This window comes from Brassica oleracea, chromosome C4, assembly GCF_000695525.1.
Source record: "Brassica oleracea var. oleracea cultivar TO1000 chromosome C4, BOL, whole genome shotgun sequence".
Lineage (NCBI taxonomy): Eukaryota > Viridiplantae > Streptophyta > Magnoliopsida > Brassicales > Brassicaceae > Brassica > Brassica oleracea.
In genome coordinates, this window is record NC_027751.1 from 3,791,073 (window position 1) to 3,812,617 (window position 21,545).

A 21,545-nucleotide genomic window follows, 5' to 3' on the forward strand; every position below is an offset into this window, starting at 1 on the left:
CGCTACACCCGAAGGAAGAAACCTCAGGTTCGGTGTCAGGGAGCACGGCATGGGAGCTATCTGCAACGGTGTCGCACTCCACAGCCCTGGCTTCATCCCTTACTGCGCGACGTTCTTTGTCTTCACCGACTACATGAGAGCCGCGATGAGAATCGCGGCTCTCTCTGAAGCCGGTGTTATCTACGTTATGACGCATGACTCCATCGGTCTAGGAGAAGATGGACCGACTCACCAGCCTGTGGAACACTTGTCGAGCTTCCGCGCCATGCCTAATATCATGATGTTCCGTCCTGCTGACGGGAACGAAACAGCCGGCGCGTACAAAATCGCTGTCGCTAGACGGAACACGCCTTCTGTTTTGGCCTTGTCTAGACAAAAGCTGCCTCAGCTTCCGGGAACGTCTATTGAGAACGTTGAGAGAGGTGGATACATTCTTTCTGATAACTCTAATGGGAACAGACCCGATGTGATCTTGGTCGGAACTGGCTCGGAGCTGGAGATTGCTGCTAAAGCTGGAGAGGAGTTGAGGAAAGAAGGGAAGAGTGTGAGAGTCGTTTCGTTTGTGGGTTGGGAACTGTTTGATGAGCAACCGGATGCGTACAAGGAAAGTGTGTTGCCATCTGATGTATCAGCTAGAGTTAGTATTGAAGCTGGATCGACGTTTGGATGGGGGAAGGTTGTTGGTGGGAAAGGGAAATCGATTGGAATTGACTCGTTTGGGGCAAGTGCACCAGCGGGGAAGCTTTATAAAGAGTTTGGGATCACCATTGAAGCTGTGGTTGCAGCAGCTAAGTCACTTATCTAAAGAAGTATAAGGGTTTGGTTTTGAAGTAAGAGAGGTTCTTCCATAAGCATTGTCTTCTTTGTCCAAGTAGAAAAATGTAAGAGAGAAAATAAAAAATTGGTTTCTTGCATGTGACGTTTGTAACTGAAACCATGAACACAATACTTATAGCCAATGATCAAGGCGCTTTATATTGGATTATTGATTAGGCGGTCGAGCTTTAAAAAATGGTTATAGAAAAATCTTTTTGAGATCCGATATGCCGAGTAAGATGTTTAAAACACTGCTAATACGGTAACAGTAATACCATTGTCAAGTATAACCTTTCTGCGTATAAGCCTTTTCTACAAGAAACAAAACAGAGACAATGTCCAAGCAAGAAGATTTTGTAGCATATATGCGAGTGCTTCATGGGCCTTTTTGTTAGAAAGATCCGTTAACTTTGTTGAGGCCCATTGAAGACCCAGATCATTAAAGACCCGTCACGTGGAGAACATACTTGAAACGTGGCATATTGTTATTGGCTATTAGAAAGTGATCATACCATCCTCACCAAACCTCTGTTGTGTTATGTTTTCTTTTTTTTTTTTTGTAAAGCCGCCATTACAAAACCTTTCTTCTTTCTCTAATTTAATTATTCGAACAGTTTTCCTTTGTAAAGTTTCGTAATTTGAGTTTGGTTAGGTGAGTTGAAAGATCAAAAACTAAAACTTTGATCTTTCACATTTTCGTCGATTGCTTTCAATAGGATGGCACAAGCTAGCAGAATCTGCCACGGCGTGCAGAACCCATGTGTTGTGCTTCAATCCATCAGAGAAATCTCGGGTCTCATCAAGCTACCCGGATCCAAGTCTCTCTCCAATCGGATCCTACTTCTTGCCGCTCTATCTCAGCCTCAGGTGCAGTTTTCTCTTGTAGTGATGGGCTGGGCTGGGCTGCCAAACAAAAGGCCTGGTATTTCAGATTGTTATGAACCGGGTTTTACGAATTTAACCGGTTATGGAATTAATCTTCGGTGACTAATTTTATTATTACCAATGTCTCTGGTCGTGGTCTCAGGGTATGACACAGGTCGGCTTCTTCGTCTTCCAACTTTGAGCATCTTCCCCAAATTTTCACCTCTTTCTGCTCTCATGGATGCATCGAATCTCGGTTCTTCCAGCGAACCTGCCTTCTCTTCCTTCTCACAATCCAGCAGAAGGTACTGAGTCAACGTTTTTTTTTTTCACATTAAAGGTTTGGGAAGAGGAAACGAGAGAGATAATGATCGTCGGAGGCCTCAGGGTCGTGGCGGCGGCGGTGGTGGCAGAGGAGGAGGAGGAGGAGGAGGAGATAGAATCGATGCTCTTGGAAGACTCTTGTAAGTGCAGTCGTTATTGATGTTGTGAAGAAAAGTAGAGATTGTTAGGTTGGGATTGAATATCTTTTTGGATTTGATTAGGACGAGAATCTTGAGACACATGGCTAGTGAGCTGAGACTGAACATGAGAGGTGATGGTTTTGTTAAAGCTGGAGACTTGCTTAGCCTGAATCTGAAAACGTCTGCAAACGTTCAGTTGAAGTCTCACACCATTGATGAGATTAGAGAGGTTAGTTAGTTTCCGCTAATCTTCATTGTAGCTTTGTGGTGGTGTTTGTGTATGATGTCGTTTGGTGGTGTTTAACTAACAGGCAGTGAGAAGGGACAATAAGCAACGGTTTAGCCTCGTTGAAGAGAACGGAGAGCTCTTGATTCGCGCTAACCAAGGCCACTCCATCACGGTTAGAAAAGACTCTTGATTTGGTCGCTTTCTCTCTTTGATCTTTGTCTTGAAACCTTTGATCTTCTATTTGTAGTGGTTTGACTTTCTGATGTCTACTTATAGCTTCTGCTTTACTGCTTATGCCTTTCTGTGCAGACGGTTGAGTCCGAGAAGTTACTTAAACCAATATTGTCACCTGAAGAAGCTCCAGGTAAAAGCAGTACTACCATAGGACGTTTACTTGTGTCTTTATATCATTTGCTTTGTTGTAATGGCAGTGTGTGTGCATGGAACATATCGGAAGAATTTGGAATCCATCTTAGCATCTGGCTTAAAGCGTATGAATAGACTCCATGTTCACTTTTCTTGTGGCTTGCCAACAGATGGTGAAGTGATAAGTGGTAAGGTTTTGATCTTTTTGTTGTCATGAAAAATTGCATATGCACACTTATCTGATTCCAGTTTGATATGATTTTTTGGCAAGGCATGAGAAGAGATGTTAATCTCTTGATCTTTCTCGACATCAAGAAAGCTCTTGAAGGTTTTAGAACTAGAACTCAAATTACTTTATATCACAACACTACTGCTGTCCTTCTAACAATTTAGTTTCTTGATTTTTGTCTGTAGATGGGATTGCATTCTACATTTCAGACAACAAGGTGATTTTGACTGAAGGTGTTGATGGTGTAGTGCCTGTTGATTACTTCCAAAAGATTGAGTCTTGGCCTAGTCGGCAACCAATTCCTTTCTGATTCCTTGTTTATACAATACGTTCATTGAATTTTTTTATTGGACCACATTTGTGACTTATCAGATATACAAATGTTACCACCTTAGTATTTAATAACCTATGTTGTCCATGTGGTCTGGAAACAAACGTTTGCAGAAACAATGCATTTAATCATTCACATTTATTGTCTGCTCTTTTATAGTTTTTCATCACCAATACTCGATCACTAGCGTCCTCCAAAAAGTAGAAATGATAGGGGCTTTTTATATGGGTCTTCAGAGTAGAGTAGATAAGGCAAAATTCCCAAAATGGTTTGGAGGTTTCTTTATCTAGCAGGAACAGTCAGACGCCTGGTCCGTTGTAAGAGCAATCTTTGGATTGCTCCACCTGATTCCATGTGAAAACATTCCAAAATGGCATCTTTCTTCATGCACTCTCTTTTCACTTTTTACCTATTCTAGATCTGAAAGTATCAAGAAAATATTAAGAAGACTTATAAAAGCACTAAAATACCAGCAGGATACATATATATAATGGTGTCAAAAACACCATATATCAGTGGGTTGTGTCGATTCTTCTTCGGTGGAACAATCGAGAGACATCGGCGACGAACGGTGGATGGAAATGACTAAGATTAGGTTTAGAGGTAAAGGAAGTGAGAAACTTTGCGTTCGAGTTCCGTAACAGAGGAGGTAGCTTGTGAAGAAACTGCTTTAATAAACATAAATTAAATTAAATTATTTCATCTGTTGGGATATATTAAAACTATTAGTAGATTGTCGAATTTGAGTTTAAAAGGGAAATTCCACATATATTTACTTTTGGTTTTCCTTCCAAAAAGCTTTATACTAATTAGAGTTAGACTTCTTTTTATATATTAGACTTTCTTTTGTTTAACTTTCGATGTGAGACTTAAATTGAAATCTTTCATTACCGATAAAATTATCTATACTAAAGATGGAAATACCATATGAGTTTCAGCAGCTGCGGCTAGATGATTGTTTTTAGGAAGTAGTGTCCAATTACAAAGCTAGATGATTGTTTTTAGGAAGTAGTGTCCAATTACAAACAAGATTTTATCTCTTCGTTAGCCTTTTCTCGTTTATTTTACCTATTTTAAGTTTAAGAATTGTCTCTAATTACCTAAATCATAGATGTGTATTTCAATTCTTGTGGTTAAACTTTATTGTAGGATGAAAAGTAAAAGACTAAACTAACCATCGTGTCATTATAAATAGAAATTCATCTTAGACTCAGTTCCTCGTACAATACACATAATATACCTTCGAACTAAAAAAAAAAGAAAGGAGAAAAAGTAAAAAAGTAAAATATAGCATGGCTAAGTTTGCTTCCATCATCACCTTCCTCTTCGTTGTTCTTATTATCTTGTATGCTTTTGGTAAGTATTGACTTTATTGTATACATGGCAAATTATATTATTTATTAAATTTCAGATTATTTGATAATCAACCCTGACATATTTATGAATATAATGTATATATAAAGAAGCACCAACGATTGTGGAAGGGCAGAAGTCATGCAAGAGGCAGCCTAATTCAGGGAGAAAATATTGTATGAAGGATAGTGAATGCCGGAAGGTTTGCGTCGAAGCCGAGAAAGCAATACGTGCTACTTGTGATTATATATTCCCAAGGCGCCAGTGTTTCTGCCATTTTCCATGTTAATCAACAGAGCCGTTCCAAGACATTTTTATGCCCTATGCCAAATAAATATTACTAGATGACTTTCTGCGATATCGCGGGATAAAGTCCATTTAAATATTATTATAATAAGTTTTCTATATAATTGAAATTTATAACAATTTCGATAAATTAATTTTTTGATAAAATCAATGAATCTTTTTGATAGGTTAAAAATTTAAGAATAACATTAAATTTTATTACAATGTATTAACCATTTTAACACATATTTTTCATAATTATGAAAAATTACAAATTAAAAAGATAAACTATCATATATGAGTTGTGATATTATCTAGTATTTATGGTAGATTCAGAAAATACTAAATTTGAAAATATTCTATTATATTACTTAGATATAATATAGATTTATTTGGAAATTTTAATATTTATTAATTATTAGGTTTAGTTTTGTACACAAATAATCAGAAATTTAAAATTAATTTCAAGACATTCTAAAATAACTTCAGAGTTTCCATAAACAATTTAAAGAATTTTGTTTGTTTATTTACTTTTATATTAGATATAATATACTAATTAACAAAGTAAGGGTCTAATTAAAATACATCTATGAATTCAGATAATTGGAAGAAGCTTTAGAATATAGATAATTTTGTGTGTCTTAAAGCTACATATTCATATTCTGATAAAGATGAAAATCATGTAAACTAAAATCAAATTTATATTATTCATTATAGCAAACTATAAAAATAAACTAATACATAACAGAAAATGAAGCCACATATTCTATAAAAATATTATTTGAAAACTGCCTTAAGCAAAATATTAAGTATAATTCGGTGCATAATTTTTTGAAAATATATTCTTAGAATTATTTTCTAATCTTATTTCTACTTCTTTAAATAACTTATACATGTGCTAAAGATGCATGTTATATTTATAATATATGAAATTAACCTAACAACACATACCAATGAAACCTTTATTGGTATTATTTCTTTGAGAATTACGAAAATATTAAAATTTTGATTAACCAGTGATCTCTAATTCATTAATCAAAAATATATAACCTTTATAATACCAAATATATATATATATATATAATCCGTTCATGACATATAAAAATAATTTGTTATATACTATTAATAAAATAATATCATATATTTATGTAGATGATAATTATCATACTTTAAAAAAAAAACTATTTGATATCTAATATATAAATATTATTACAAATATTTATTAAAATCATTGACTCATCTAAAATATGGAAAATTCGTTTTTATCTAATAATAATAAATAAAATAGTATATGAAATATTGTAATTATCATGTTTCCAAATTAAAAATTAATAATATTTATAGAAATGTTGACTAAATTTAAGAATTATGGAGAAGATGACAAGTAATCAAATTTACTTCTCAAATAATAGCAACGGCATGCCAACACCGCGATTATGACCTTATCACCTTACCTATGCGGACGACCAAGAAATCGGTCAAAGAAAGCGATTAATCAGGTTTTAAACCGATTCAATCCGCCTAAACCCGCATAATTCTTTTCTATTTGGCTGATTATAGGCTTATATTTAAAGCTCAATTGCAAGCAACTACTGAAAATAGTTGGTGAATCGAACCAGGGACCTCAAACTGCACAATCATCTTCGCACGCAACTACACCAACACGAACTATGATGTCTCAATGTGTATTTGGATGTTTACATTCATATCAGTTTTTCCCGGTCTCCATCAGCTTAATCAAAAAAGCATAATCAAGAATCTTTAATTAAGAAAAGATAAACAACACATTTATTTTCAAAATTGGTAGGTTATAAGGTGCACTTACTACTTGATTATGCTTTTTTCTATAGATTAAAAAAAAAACCACAACTTGACAAAAGTCATTTAAATGATCAAAACCACAACTTGACAAAAAAACACTAATCCGAAACAAAAGAAATCAAGTCCACTGATATGGAATAAAAAGAAACGAGTGTTCTTCAAGCAATTGCAGTTCACTCCATGTTTCTAAACAACCAGGGTGCTGGGCTAGTAGACTCGCTGCAAAAAAATAATATTATAGAAATTATGTTATATAGATAAACTTATATAATTTCTAAATTAATAGATTATTTCATTTTCATTTTCATTTATGTTTTATAGGGAAAACAGGTAGTAAAAAATCATTTATATATACAGAATCCAGAAAATATTTCCTTTTATTATTTATATGTTTTCAAAAAAGATAATTTAAATTGAAAAGATAATTTAAAATATATTAATAGAAAAACAATTTAAGTACTGACAATTATTTATAATTTTAATTCATAAAGGGTATTCGTATAATTGGCTTTTTGAGGATAAATATAAGTGTGACACGTATGAAACTGATTTATCAAATAATATTATAAAAATAATTTTGGAATAAAATGTTTCAAAATCAATTTTTTTTCTTAAATCGAGCTTAAATTCACACAAAATTAGATGATTACAAGGCAAAATGGTTGAAAAAAAAGACACATGCATAACTACCTGCAAATACCCCATGAAGCATATTACTTTACTTACAAATGCCTCATTTTGGTTTATATTTTAATTTGCAACAAAAACCATTTTATTTCACTAAATAACGAGCCAAATCCAATCATGTTGCTCGCCATGGGCTTATTTTGTGCATATTGTTTATGCTAAAGTAAGGTGAAATGGGTGCAAGGGTTAGTTACAATTTTTTGAAGTAAATCAAAAAGTACCCAATTTTATGTTGTTTTGGTAAAACCAATTCAAATCATGTTTAGTTAGATAAGAAAAGATACAACACAAAAGAAGGTTGTAACCGAAAATAAAATAAAATAACAGAATTTTAGGCTCACTTGTGAGAGGCAAAAGATACTAACCAAATTCTACATAGACATCAAACTAAAGTAGAGTAAGAGAGTTTCAAAAAAAAAAAAAAAAAAAAAAAAATTAACTGAAAAGACAAAACCCAAATCGCTTGGTCACATGAGAAAAACTCAATGGTCATAACATTTGTATTTAACACATTGCACTTTAATATTTTTTTTTTTTTACAACAAGACATTTACAGACTCATATTGACTATGTAAACCAGATCGGCAACTCCGCATCTATATGAACGACGAAAGACGGTTGTTTCCTAGCACTACGTGCCAAGCTATCCGCCCCTAGGTTCTCCATTCGGGGTACATAGATGATATCTGAGTTGTGGAAGCTTCTTCGTAAAAGTTTAATATCTTCCAGGTAGCTTTCAAATGCTGGTCATTCTTCTGATTCCGAAACCATCTTCACCAATTGAGAACAATCCGTTGCAAACGTAACCTGAAACTGTCGTAAGTTCTTCATACATTCCATTGCCCAAATCAACGCCTCCACCTCCGAGTGAAGAGATGATAGACACGCCCTTACATTCTTTGCCCCTAATAAACCATCAAAACCCGGTAAGGTACTATACCATCCTTGTCCCGAAAATAGTTCCTTTTCTTTCCATGAACTATCTATAAAACACCAACGTCCTGTAGTTTCTAATGTGTGTCTGATCAGTACTTGGCTCTCCCCTTTTTGATCAGTGACTATTTGTGCTTCAGCCCAAAGTGCCGATTCCAGTTCTGCTAATCGAAGTGTTTCTCTTGGATCCATATCCAGATTACTAAACACCTTATTGTTTCGACCTTTCAATATATACCATAATATCCACGCGAATTGGTGATCGTCCATCTTTGGAATAATTCTCCAAAAGGGATGATCCATGTTACCAAAAAACGAACAAGTAGGAAAAAAGTCTGGATTTGATGGTATCTTAGATAATGCCCATACTTGACGTGCTGGAGGGCATTAAAAAAATACATGATTTATTGATTCCTCCGGGTCTCCACATCGAGTACAACAAATATCTCCTTGTATTCCTCTCCCCTGAAGATTCTTCATTACCGCTAAGCCTGAAAGGAGTTGCCATAAGAAATGTCTCAACTTCGGCGGGCACCGCACTTCCCAACAGAAAGCTTTTAACGTATCCACTGTAGGTCCATAAAATTCTGGTGGTTTTTCCTTATCAGGATAAACCCGTTCCAATTGATATCCTGATTTGACCGAATATTTTCTTTTATTAGACATTGCACTTTAATATCATAAACTTGATTCTTGAAGAAAGTTTCTTCAAAAATAAGGGGGTTGGGACAACAAAAAGCAAACTTTTTGCTTTGCGGAAACATTGAAACTTCTTAAAATCCATGATTTGAAGAAATTTTTGATGTCAAACTAGATGATATTCTATGCAAAAGAGAGAGGATAAAAATATTATAAATATGACCGGATTCTATATGGATCACCGGGTTTATCGGTTCAGCCGCGAGTTCAAGTCAGATATTTCTTAACATAAATATTTAGATCAAATTCAAAAAATAATATTTAGTACCAACTAACATTTTTATCCAAAAATCAAATCCGCAATTTCAAAGCGCGGACCAAAATCTAGTTTTGAGATTATTTAGCGAGTTGTAGTTAGTTCTTTTCCGTATTCCAGTATTGTACTACGCACATACTATATGTTTTTGATTTAATATATTTTCATATGCTTGTAGAGAACAGCTTGAACAATGTACATTTTTCAATCAGAACTCCGACTATGTGTTGCTGGTTTTTGTTTGAAAATAAATGTTGAGGTGTGACCTTTAAGATAAAAAAAGAAATAAGAATAATTGTTATTAATGAAAATATATAATATCTTTTTCTTTATCAAGGGTAGCTATGTGATAACCATCCTGACACATAAGAAAGTGACTTCTCAAATAATATTATAAAGATTTTTAATAAATTAAATTAAATTCTTTCATCTATTGAGATATATATATTAAAACTATTAGTAGATTGTCCACTTTGAGTTTAAAAGGAAAATTCCGCATATATTTACTTTTGGTTTTCGTTCCAAAAAGCTTTATACTAATTAGAGTTAGACTTCTTTTTATATATTAGACTTTCTTTTGTTTAACTTTCGATGTGAAACTTAAATTGAAATCTTTCATTAGCGATAAAATTATCTATATTAAGGATGAAATATGAGTTTCAGCAGCTGCTGGTAGATGATTGTTTTTAGGAAGTAATGTCCAATTACAAACAAGATTTTATCTCTTGGTTAGCCTTTTCTCGTCTATTTTACCTATTTTAAGTTTAAGAATTGTCTCTAATTACCTAAATCATAGATGTGTATTTCAATTCTTGTGGTTAAACTTTATTGTAGGATGAAAAATAAAAGACTAAACTAACCATCGTGTCATTATAAATAGAAATTCATCTTAGGCTCAGCTCCTCAACCAATACACATAATATACTTCAAACTAAAAAAAAAAGAAAGGAGAAGAAGTAAAAAAGTAAAATATAGCATGGCTAAGTTTGCTTCCATCATCACCTTCCTCTTGGTTGTTCTTATTATCTTTTCTGCTTTTGGTAAGTATTGACTTTATTGTATACATGGCAAATTATATTATTTATTACATTTCAGATTATTTGATAATCAACCCTGACATATTTATGAATATAATGTATATATAAAGAAGCACCAACGATTGTGGAAGGGCAGAAGTCATGCAAGAGGCAGCCTAATTCAGGGAGCAAAAATTGTATGAAGGATAGTGAATGCCAGAAGATCTGCATCAAAACCGAGAAAGCACTACGTGCTACTTGTGATTATACATTCCCAAGGCGTAGGTGTTTTTGCCACTTTCCATGTTAATCAACAGAGCCGTTCCAAGACATTTTTATGCCCTATGCCAAATAAATATTACTAGATGACTTTCTGCGATGTCGCGGGATAAAGTCCATTTCAATATTATTATAATAAGTTTTCTATATAATTGAAATTTATAACAATTTTGATAAATTGAGTTTTTGATAAAAATCAATGAATCTTTTTGATAGTTTAATAATGTAAGAATAACGTTAAATTTTATTACAATATACTAATTAACAAAGTTAAGGGTCTAATCAAAATACATCTATGAATTTAGATAATTGGAAGAAGCTTTAGAATATAGATAACTAGGGCCGGCCTGGGCTACGCCCGTGATTTTTCTATTATATTTACTTTTAGTTCTATCATTTTACTCTATTTCAATATTATGTATATATTTACATCTATTATCAAAATATAAATTACTAAAAAGAATTTAAAATTAGACTTTTTATTTTATTAATTTTTGGTCTAGCAACTTAAAATATTTTACTACTCAAAATTTGTTATTTTATTATTGTAAATTATATATCACGTGATGTATAAAAATATTAAAATGATTTAATCTTAGTTTAATCTGAATATATTTATTACAGCACTTATTTAAGTTTAGCTAAATAAATTTTAAAGTAACGGTCGTTTTAAATTTTATTTTTTTGTTAATTTTTTTTGGCTTGAGACCCGTTAAATTTATAACTTTCTTTTGATTTCTTTCGTTCCTCTCCATCTAAGTTGATGTATTTGCATTATATATATAATTAGTTTGGATAATGTCATAATTTTATTTATATAACAATGCTATTTTCTCAGAATGGGTTGATGATCAAAATAATTATTAACAAAGTATAAAATTTTGCATTGTGGTTAAAAATTTATAATATAGTTGTCTTTGGATGTCACATGCTAATACATGATATATAACTGGAGTTTTTTTTCTCATATACGAAATAGGCTTGCATGATCATTATATCATCCATTTATTACAAATGCTTCTTGTTTTTATGTTTATTGTCCTCAACCTTGAAGAGCAAAGGTTTTATTTTTATGCTCACTCAAGTGTTCTTAAGTATGTTAAGAAAGTACTTCCTAATAGCTTAGTCACTCTTGTGTCTTTTGTTTTTTCATAAACTGTCTGCTCACATCTCGGCCATCCAACCTCCAACTTTACATGAAATATGTATATAACATTAAATATTTACTATAGTGGGCATATTCATTCATGCTAAAATGAGGAAGGTGACTGACTTCGTCTTGTTTAAATATAATTGTTCTTCCTTTCTTCTCCCACAATTTAAACCATGTAAGAGACGAACTAATAAAGATTATATAACAACCAGAATCTAATAAGCCATGTATCAAACTAAAATCAGAAAGAAAAACAATAATAATATAACTTCTAATAGCATACTAAAAATTTGATCATCATCTTTCTACCTTATTTTCAAAAGAATGTAAAAGCTATCTTCACTCTTGGAGTTGATGTTTATGTGCTTCAAGGGATTGAAGGATGGCTAGCAGAGCAAGTAGAAAGAGGAAGTGATGCTCCTGTAGATACCCTTGAAAAGTCAAAATCAGTACCTAAGATTAAACGTTTGCAAGCAATTAATAAGGTGTATGAATAATAAGACCTTTGTGGTCAATGAAGGCTTTAAACAATTGAACAATAATTTTGCAGGAATAGTTTATGGAAATACAATGAATTAGAGGTCCATGGATTTGCATAATGGTCTACTTCAGCAAGCCCTTAAAACCATCTAAAAAGCGTTAACATAAATCAACTCGGAAAGAAACTTACTGGTTTACATTGTCAGAGAACTTCTGATAGTGCGGATAGCAGTAATCTACTTCTAGACAACAGGCTCAATCTCCCTTCTCATCCCTCTTGTCTCCTCACCTCGCCACAAACCACCGCGTGAACACGGCACCACAAGAATTTCCGCCACCGCATCCGTTGTTGTCTTTCTTAACTTGCGTCCCATCTTGATCTCTGCTGTGATGGCTATTATCCAAACTAAATTTGAAAATCATGTTCACATCACTCTTCTCTAAGCATTTTCGATTCAAAGCTTCTGTTCATCAAAGTAAGAATTTTGGTGGCGTATTTGAGAGCTTCTCTAATGGCATCGTTTTCATAACGAATCCTATAATTCTCTTCCTTGAGTGCACAATTATCAGCTCTCTTGAGTTGTGCCTGCAAGAAGAAACGATGGAGAAGCAAAACTAAGGACTACTCTTTAATTTATTTTTTGGAGAAGAGACAAAGCGAGGAAGAGAGAAAGTAAAAAGTTGAAAACCTTTGTCTGTGTTCTTCGGTTCTGAAACCAAATCTTGATCTGTCTTGGAGCTAAACCCAATTATATGCTAAGTTGCTCATCTGGATGCTGATATGCTCTGTAAACAAAACCATAAGAGAACAGAAAGAAAGAGATGGAGAAAACAACTGAGTAGAGAAGAAGAGAGAATACGATTCAAGCCATTGGAGCTGGTGACGTGTGTGGCGGTGGAAACGCTTTTTCTTCATTGTCTTCTTGTCCAAGATTGGTGAGCTCACCTCTTCTTCGCATACAGACCTTCCAAAAGCCGGAGCTGTTTATAACAACGTCAATTAGTAAGAGATATAGGAGATGAGTAAGGCGAGGGATCTCACATATATTTATACCAAAACCACACCCACTCCCAGATTCAAACAACGCTTTGAAGACACATCGTGGAGGTGTGAATCAATGGGATTAAACACAAAGCCATTAATCAAACCGTTTCAAGTCGTGAGAAGAACAGCAAAAGTCACAGTCTGGCCATCACACGTAGAAGAAGACGAACTTCGTTTCTTCACTGCAGGTAGGGTTAGAGGGAATTCCTACAACAAACCATCTAAGCCCATTACGCGTAGATTAAATGAAACGCAACACTTTGCTTACCTGGACACGTGTCGCAACGCCAGAGCTCGACTTTCCTAGGTGGATGCTGATGTGGTGCGCCCAAAAGAAAGGAAACAATATTATTTATATATTTTTTGTTTGTCTTAAAGCTACATATTCATTTTCTGATAAAGATGAAAATCATGTAAACTAAAATCAAATATTATATTATTCATTATAACAAACTATAAAAATAAACTAATACATAATAGAATATGAAGCCACATATTCTATAAAAATATTATTTGAAAACTGCCTTAAGCAAAATATTAAATATAATTCGGTGCATAATTTTTTGAAAATATATTCTTAGAATTATTTTCTAATCTTATCTCTACTTCTTTTAATAACTTATATATGTGCTAAAGATGCATGTTATATTTATAACTAGATATGAGCGCGTGCGTTGCAACGGGTTTTGTTTGATGTTTTAATTTAATAAAGAAAATAAAAGTTCAGTTTAAAAAAAAGTACTAAATCATTTTATTATACTTTTAAGATTGTTTTTGATATGTTGTGTGGGACTTATTTTATAATTAAGAACTTGTTTTTACACATAAATTCCAGTTAATACTTATATTTCAAGAACTCGTTTTTACACATAATTCCAGTTAATATTTGTATTTTATAATCATGGTGCATAGGTGAATTTTTATCAACTTTCTATTTAGTGCTAGAGAAAACACTCATACCTATAAATTTAAACCCAACCCAACTTGAATTAAGAAAATGAAAAAAAAATTGAAAGTTCAATAAAGCCAATCGAGTCAATGACAACATCATACACTTTCTTATGTAATAGTTTAATATTTTATTAAACTTATCTAATGCTTGATAATTTTATTAAATCATTATTTCTTAATGATAAATTTCCATGATAACATTTTAATTAAAAATGAAATAGAAAAAAATACATATAAAATCATTTATGGTGACAATAATAATAATCTATTTCTTATGACCAAACATGAAAATATATATATAAATGAGTTTGATTTTCGTATGATTAAACATGTGTATTATTTCCGTGAGACCAAACACATATAAATAGCAATCATAACGACATCCTAATTTTTGATTTTTTTTAATTACAAAATTATTTTATTTTTTCATTTTTGTGAAATTGTTTTAGTATACATTTTTAAATATATTTTAAAATTTTCTAGATATTTTATTTTTATTTATGTTTTTGGGAAAAATAAAAGGTAATAAAATTTAAACTCGTTTATCAATAAAAACTATAAGTTTATATTTTATAAAATATTCCTTTTTTTTATTTATGTCTTTGGCAAAAAAGAAAATTTAGTTAAAATATTCAATTTTTTTTAAGATAAAAAAAGAAATAAAAATAATTGTTATTAATGAAAATATATAATATATTTTTCTTTATCAAGGGTAGCTATGTAATAACCATCCTGACACATAAGAAAGTGACTTCTCAAATAATATTATAAAGATTTGTAATAAATTAAATTAAATTCTTTCATCTGTTGAGATATATTAAAACTATTAGTAGATTGTCCACTTTGAGTTTAAAAGGCAAATTCCGCATATATTTATTTTTGGTTTTCTTTCCAAAAAGCTTTATACTAATTAGAGTTAGATTTCTTTTTATATATTAGACTTTCTTTTGTTTAACTTTTGATGTGAGACTTAAATTGAAATCTTTCATTAGCGATAAAATTATCTATCTTAAGGATGGAAATACCATATGAGTTTCAGCAGCTAAGCTGAGGGTGGATGATTGTTTTTAGGAAGTAGTGTCCAATTACAAACAATATTTTATCTCTTGGTTAGCATTTTCTCGTCTATTTTACCTATTTTAAGTTTAAGAATTGTCTCTAATTACCTAAATCATAGATGTGTATTTCAATTCTTGTGGTTAAACTTTATTGTAGGATGAAAAGTAAAAGACTAAACTAACCATCGTGTCATTATAAATAGACATTCATCTTAGGCTCAGTTCCTCGTACAATACACATAATATACCTTCAAACTAAAAAAAAAAAGAAAGGAGAAAAAGTAAAAAAGTAAAATATAGCATGGCTACTTCCATCATCACCTTACTCTTCGTTGTTCTTATTATCTTTTTTTCTTTTGGTAAGTATTTACTTTATTGTATACATGGCAAATTATATTATTTATTAAATTTCAGATTATTTGATAATCAACCCTGACATATTTATGATTATAATGTATATATAAAGAAGCACCAACGATTGTGGAAGGGCAGAAGTCATGCAAGAGGGAGCCTAAGTCAGTGATAAAATATTGTATGAAGGATAGTGAATGCCGGAAGATTTGCGTCGAAACCGAGAAAGCAATACGTGCTACTTGTGATTATACATTCCCAAGCCGCCGGTGTTTCTGCCACTTTCCATGTTAATCAACAGAGCCGTTCCAAGACATTTTTATGCCCTATGCCAAATAAATATTACTAGATGACTATCTATTATATTACTTAGATATAATATAGATTTATTTGGAAATTTTAATATATATTAATTATTAGGTTTAGTTTTGTACACAAATAATCAGCAATATAAAATTAATTTCAAGACATTCTAAAATATAACTTCAGAGTTTCCATAAACAATTTAAAGAAATTTGTATGTTTATTTACTTTTATATTAGATATAATATATTAATTAACAAAGTTAAGGGTCTAATCAAAATACATCTATGAATTCAGATAATTGGAAGAAGCTTTAGAATATAGATAATTTTGTTTGTCTTAAAGCTACATATTCATATTCTGATAAAGATGAAAATCATGTAAACTAAAATCAACTATTATATTATTCATTATAGAAAACTATAAAAATAAACTAATACATAACAGAATATGAAGCCACATATTCTATAAAAATATTATTTGAAAACTGCCTTAAGCAAAATATTAAATATAATTCGGTGCATAATTTTTTGAAAATATATTCTTAGAATTATTTTCTAATCTTATTTCTACTTCTTTTAATAACTTATATAAGTGCTAAAGATGCATGTTATATTTATAATATATGAAATTAACCTGACAACACATACCAATGAAACCTTTATTGGTATTATTTGTTTGAGAATTATGAAAATCTTAAAATTTTGATTAACTAGTGATCTCTAATTCATTAATCAAAAATATATAACCTTTCTAATACCAAAAATATAGATATAATCCGTTCATAACATATAAACAGAATTTATTATATACTATTAATAAAATAATATCATATATTTATGTAGATGATAATTATCATACTTTTAAAAAAACTGTTTGATATCTAATATATAAATATTATTAAAAATCTAAACTATTAAGACTAAGTACACTTTGTATATAGTCCTGACCTTTCCGCAAAAATTACCACTCTATGCCACTGGAATTAAAACTCAGCGTATACATTTATTTAGTAAACCAAGACCATTGTTTTCTGTATTAGTAAACTATCTAATTATAATTAACATCATACCACTATCCTACCAATCATTTAAAATAGTTAGTAACAGATATAATTAAAAAAAAAACAGTAGTAAACCAGAACATTACAAAAACCATCTTAATCATCGTTATTGTCATTCTAAATTCTAAAACATACAACATCGAATTCAATTGTGATACTACCTTAGTTCATCTTTGTCTATTGAATCTATAGTCAATAGAGACACTCCTACATAGCTTTCCAGAATTACACTTAAACATCTAATATCGGTTTAGATAATTTTCTGGTTTATGTTGGTATGCAGAATCAAAACCCCAATTTTGATCGCTACAACTCCATGTCATTGTCGAGTCAATTAATCTTGACAATATCAATAAGTAGATCATAAGTTATATCATTATTAATTAACCAAAGTTAACTTAAACAAGTCGATAATATTCTAAACGAATATACTTGCCCAAATTTATTCCTATTTTGAAGCATTCTCCATAACAATAGCGATGTCAATCAAATACGAAAAGATTTTTAAGTTATTGTAATCTTGCCAATCATAAGACAGAATAAAGATTAGAACAACTAATCGTTTCAAAATCAAGTTCAACCTAAATATACAAACTCGAACCTGTATCCCAAAATCTCCAGTATTCATCAGTAGATCTAGAATATGGCTCTCCATTAAGTGAAAACTTCATAGCTGTTTGTGCACTTCTCGCCAGCAAAACGGACGGCAACGACAAAGAGATAGGTTGAAGAAACAGAACTTTCTACGGGAACAAAAAAAGACGTACAAGACATTTTTTCTGTTTTTTTCCCGTAAAATAATAGTTTTATGGGCTTCCTTGAATGTTTAAGGTCCAATATCATTTTTCTTAAATATGATTTTCCTATTTATAATTCATAACAAAAAGGCCCAATTCATTTTATGTATTCCGGCTTGCTATAGATTGTCTATAAAAATGTTTAGTTAATATTGTTGCTGTCTAAATACTTTTTTTAAGATACATATCAAATATTTAAATATAAATTTTTACTCACTACATTTATAGTATAATTTTATACAACACACATTTTCTCAACAAAATACTCTATAATTAAACATTTTAATGTCAAATGTTACCAAGTAAAATTTAAAAAGATACAATAAAAGAAGTATACAACCTGATAATTAAGAAATAGATTGAGAACAAAATTACAAAGATACACCAATGTCAGACAATAGATAATCTATGAAACACAATTATATTTTTACAACAAACAAAAACATTTAATTATATAGAATATACATCCGCGCGGACGCGCGGATCAAAGGCTAGTATTTATTAAAATCATTGACTCATCTACAATATGAAAAATTCGTTTTTATATAATAATAATAAATAAAATAGTGTATGAAATATTGTAATTATCATGTTTCCAAATTTAAAATTAAGAATATTTATAGAAATATTGACTAAATTTAAGAATTATGGAGAAGATGACAAGTAATCAAATTTACTTCTCAAACGATAGCAGTGTCGAAAATGCGGGCGCCTAGCCGCATAATTGGTCAATGGCATGCCAACGCCCCGATTATAACCCAAGAAATCAGTCAATGAAAGCGATTAATCGGGTTTTTAACCGATTTAATCCGCCTAAACCCGAATAATTCTTTTCTATTTGGCTGATTATAGGCTTATATTTAAAGCTCAATTGCAAGCAACTACTGAAAATAGTTGGTGATCGAACCAGGGACCTCAAGCTGCACAATCATCTTCGCACAATCGAACTATGATGTCTCAATGTGCATTTGAATGTTTACATTCATATTTGTAAATATTTATATATTTATTATTTTAAAAATATTAGAAAACTAATGTCAGATTATTCCCCGATTAATCTCCAATTTTTCACCAACGCGCTAACTGTGAACCGACTGCCCGACTAACGCCCGGAACACTAGTATAGATGAGTGTTGTTTCCTTTCTCATAATTGTAACCAGTGCGTCTCCAGGAACACTGCAACTGATGGAAATTCTGTGTTGTGTTTTTTATAATATTTAGAAACTCTTGAGAAAATAATTAAAAAGTTTTTTTCCTTGAAATCATCAAAACCACAATTGTAACTTGAAAAAAACAAACACTAAAACGAAAATGAGAAAACAACTCCAGTTGATACGAATAGAAACGACCAACAACTCCACTTCAATCCATGCACTTCATCCTCTCTAAGCAACAAGCGTGGAGGCAGTAGTAGACTCGCTGCAAAAAAAAAAAAAAGCATATTCAAGAATCTTTAATTAACAAAATAATAAGAAAAAGAACCAACGCATTGATCAAGATTGGGTAGGTTATAAGGTGCACTTACTACTTCCAGACTGGAGGAAGCTTCTTGGTCTTCTTGTAATAGCGAGCAAGGCGGTGGATCCTGCTCTCGACAAGAATCAACCTGAACTTGGAATCCTTGTCTTTCCTGTTCCTCTCCAAGTGCTTGCGGATAGCAACTGCTTTCTTGATCAAATGGTACAGATCCTCAGGAATCTCAGGAGCAAGACCTATCAAAGACAACAATGAAACTATTTAAGTTTCTTCCTGCTTATCCATAGCATATTGATACACAAATGATCAAGGATTAAAACACAAACCGTGGGCTTTGAGAATACGCAAGATCTTGTTTCCGGTAACGCTCTTGACCTGAGGGATACCGTGAGAGTCACGAAGAATGACACCAATCTGAGATGGAGTCAAACCCTTCTTTGCAAATTTGCAAATTGACTCATCAACCTGTTTCAACATTACAACGATCAGACCCAAGTCTTACAAAATCAACAGATACGTAAACAGAAGCCTAAAACCAAATTAAAGTTCCAGAGCTAAAGAAGCTAACGTGTTCCGACAAAACCCAAATAAAACACCAAATCAAAATCTAAAAATGTCGGAGAAAGTGTTACGTCGAGTGCAGTGGTCTTGAGCCAAGTAGGAGGTGAACGCTTGTACGGCAAAGCAGATGCGGAGATTCCCTTTCTACACAACACAAAAAATGAGAAGAAGAGATGAGAATTCACATAAAACACCTGAATCGAAGCGAAAACAGATACGAACTATGACGAACCCTCTTGAATGCATACGCCCCATCTTGAACTACTTAAAAGGGTTTCTTCACTAATGTCTCGATGAGATCTTTGCTGCTTGCCTGCGCGTCGAGGGAGAGTATAGAGCTTTATATACTAAACCCTAATTTCTTAATTGGGCCTACGATTCGTTGGCTATTGGGCGTTTGGTCTTGTTTGTAATAGCCTATATAAAAAGGCCTAATGTTAAAAATAAGCCCTTTAATCTCTATGTTGTTTTTAACTTAAATTGATTACTGTGGTTTTAGTAGGGAAAACGGCCAATTCATACATCAACAGCGGGACGCGGTCCCGATCAATACATGAACTCCAGACCTGTGCAAAAACATACATCAACAACATTTTTATTTAAAATTCATACATAAACTAACACTCTTCTGTCAATACATACATAAACCGAGTTTCCGTTATCTTTATTCTAACGGTGTATTATGTGGATTTAACGTTGGTTACGTGGATTAAATGAGTTTATTACGTGGATTATCAGAACGAAAAAATAGAAAACGACGTCGTTGTGGGCTTTTGAAAACGCGTCGTTTTGTTTTTTCTGAAACAAAAGTCACTTTCTCACTTTCTTCGTTTGCTGTCGACAACTCAAGAAAAGAATCAGAGTTTGGGAGAGAAGAGAGTAAAACGTGATTGAGAGAGAAGAAGAGAGTAAAACGGGATTGAGAGAGAACCAATAATGTCTACCACATCGAACCCTAATTCCTCGTATGATACAGGTAAACATTATCGTTTTTTGTTATCAATCAAGGTTTAGGTCTATATGTAGGATGTTTAATTGAGTTATCATTGAGCAGCTATGTAGGATTTTTACATCCAAAACGACCAAGAACCCAGGGAGACTTTTCCATGGTTGTCCTAATGGTAGTGAAGAGGTAAACAATCTAACTTTGTTTGTTTTTGTGTATGTTCTAAGCTTAGTCGGATTGATTCTATTCTTGTGTAGGATAAGAATCATTTGTTCAAATGGACGGATGAGTCTGCTGTGGAGGAAATTGATGATATGAAGAGCTTGTATGATGACAAAATCGGCCGTTTGGAGCTTCAGTCTCAGAGATGTGAAGATGTAGTGAGAAGCTATGAAAAAAAGATTGAAGATTTGGGTGATGCTTTGGCTGGGTTTGAAAAAGAGATGAAGGAGATGAAAGAGTTGGTTCACGGGTATGAGAAAGATGTGAAGAGCTTGAAGAAGATGGTAGTTTGTGGAGTTGGAATGATGATTGTGTACTACTATTTTGCTATGTACTAATGTGCAAGATTGCAATGAATTGTTTCAGTTTCAGTTACAATATGTTTGTCGGATTGGTTGTTTTTCAAGGGGTTAACAGCTTCTGTTATAAGATAAGAACTATTTTAAACAGAACACTACAAGAAAACATCGGTATTCTGACGGACATTCTGACGGAAAATGAAATCCTCGG

General features: G+C 32.1%; 4 protein-coding genes and 1 long non-coding RNA gene across 6 annotated transcripts; 3 read left to right on the forward strand and 2 right to left on the reverse strand.

Moving 5' to 3' along the window:
- LOC106339648 (transketolase-2, chloroplastic) lies at nt 1-985 on the forward strand (the record flags this gene model as incomplete). The annotated part of the gene is given in 1 exon segment (XM_013778493.1): nt 1-985. A coding segment is annotated over 1 exon segment (805 nt), but the record flags the coding sequence as incomplete, so codon positions are not given.
- A 405-nt stretch (nt 986-1,390) lies between these two features.
- Nucleotides 1,391-3,447, forward strand: LOC106340025 (tRNA 2'-phosphotransferase 1). 2 transcript variants are annotated; one of them, XM_013778893.1, is made up of 9 exons: nt 1,391-1,738; nt 1,844-1,936; nt 2,021-2,144; nt 2,226-2,373; nt 2,456-2,545; nt 2,683-2,737; nt 2,805-2,927; nt 3,011-3,067; nt 3,154-3,447. In XM_013778893.1, exons 1-9 carry the CDS (start codon nt 1,534-1,536, stop codon nt 3,276-3,278), a joined length of 1,020 nt encoding a protein of 339 aa, XP_013634347.1. In that variant the 5' UTR covers nt 1,391-1,533; the 3' UTR covers nt 3,279-3,447. The 2 variants fall into 2 exon arrangements, with proteins under 2 accessions (XP_013634347.1, XP_013634349.1); XM_013778895.1 differs by having other exon boundaries at nt 1,393-1,683; nt 3,154-3,446.
- An 8,446-nt stretch (nt 3,448-11,893) lies between these two features.
- On the reverse strand, nt 11,894-17,805 carry LOC106339666. The gene is made up of 6 exons (XR_001269193.1): nt 17,634-17,805; nt 13,304-13,620; nt 13,122-13,242; nt 12,951-13,047; nt 12,452-12,847; nt 11,894-12,234 (listed from the first exon to the last, which is right to left on the reverse strand). It is a non-coding gene; the product is annotated as an uncharacterized LOC106339666 (long non-coding RNA).
- A 1,259-nt stretch (nt 17,806-19,064) lies between these two features.
- Nucleotides 19,065-20,233, reverse strand: LOC106339663 (40S ribosomal protein S13-2-like). Its single transcript, XM_013778514.1, has 5 exons — nt 20,100-20,233; nt 19,939-20,011; nt 19,633-19,771; nt 19,356-19,542; nt 19,065-19,249 (listed from the first exon to the last, which is right to left on the reverse strand). The coding sequence occupies exons 1-5, from the start codon at nt 20,120-20,122 to the stop codon at nt 19,216-19,218; spliced, it is 456 nt and encodes a 151-aa protein (XP_013633968.1). The 5' UTR covers nt 20,123-20,233; the 3' UTR covers nt 19,065-19,215.
- Nucleotides 20,234-20,834: 601 nt separating this feature from the next.
- On the forward strand, nt 20,835-21,484 carry LOC106337873 (uncharacterized protein At4g04775-like). Its single transcript, XM_013776978.1, has 3 exons — nt 20,835-20,843; nt 20,922-20,999; nt 21,071-21,484. Exons 1-3 carry the CDS (start codon nt 20,835-20,837, stop codon nt 21,371-21,373), a joined length of 390 nt encoding a protein of 129 aa, XP_013632432.1. The 3' UTR covers nt 21,374-21,484.
- The last annotated feature ends 61 nt before the right edge of the window (nt 21,485-21,545 follow it).

Bases quoted from the DNA above. Each gene is read 5' to 3' on its own strand.
- LOC106340025 (XM_013778893.1), top strand. From the start codon at position 1,534: ATGGCACAAGCTAGCAGAATCTGCCACGGCGTGCAGAACCCATGTGTT. The intron at 1,739-1,843 runs GTATTTCAGATT...TCGTGGTCTCAG, and splicing joins GCTGCCAAACAAAAGGCCTG to GGTATGACACAGGTCGGCTT. The intron at 2,738-2,804 runs GTAAAAGCAGTA...TTGTAATGGCAG, and splicing joins GTCACCTGAAGAAGCTCCAG to TGTGTGTGCATGGAACATAT.
- LOC106339663 (XM_013778514.1), bottom strand. From the start codon at position 20,122: ATGGGGCGTATGCATTCAAGAGG. The intron at 19,543-19,632 runs GTTTGTGTTTTA...TGTCTTTGATAG, and splicing joins GCGTATTCTCAAAGCCCACG to GTCTTGCTCCTGAGATTCCT. The intron at 19,250-19,355 runs GTAAGTGCACCT...TTTTTTTTGCAG, and splicing joins CTTCCTCCAGTCTGGAAGTA to CGAGTCTACTACTGCCTCCA.
- LOC106337873 (XM_013776978.1), top strand. The intron at 21,000-21,070 runs GTAAACAATCTA...ATTCTTGTGTAG, and splicing joins GTCCTAATGGTAGTGAAGAG to GATAAGAATCATTTGTTCAA.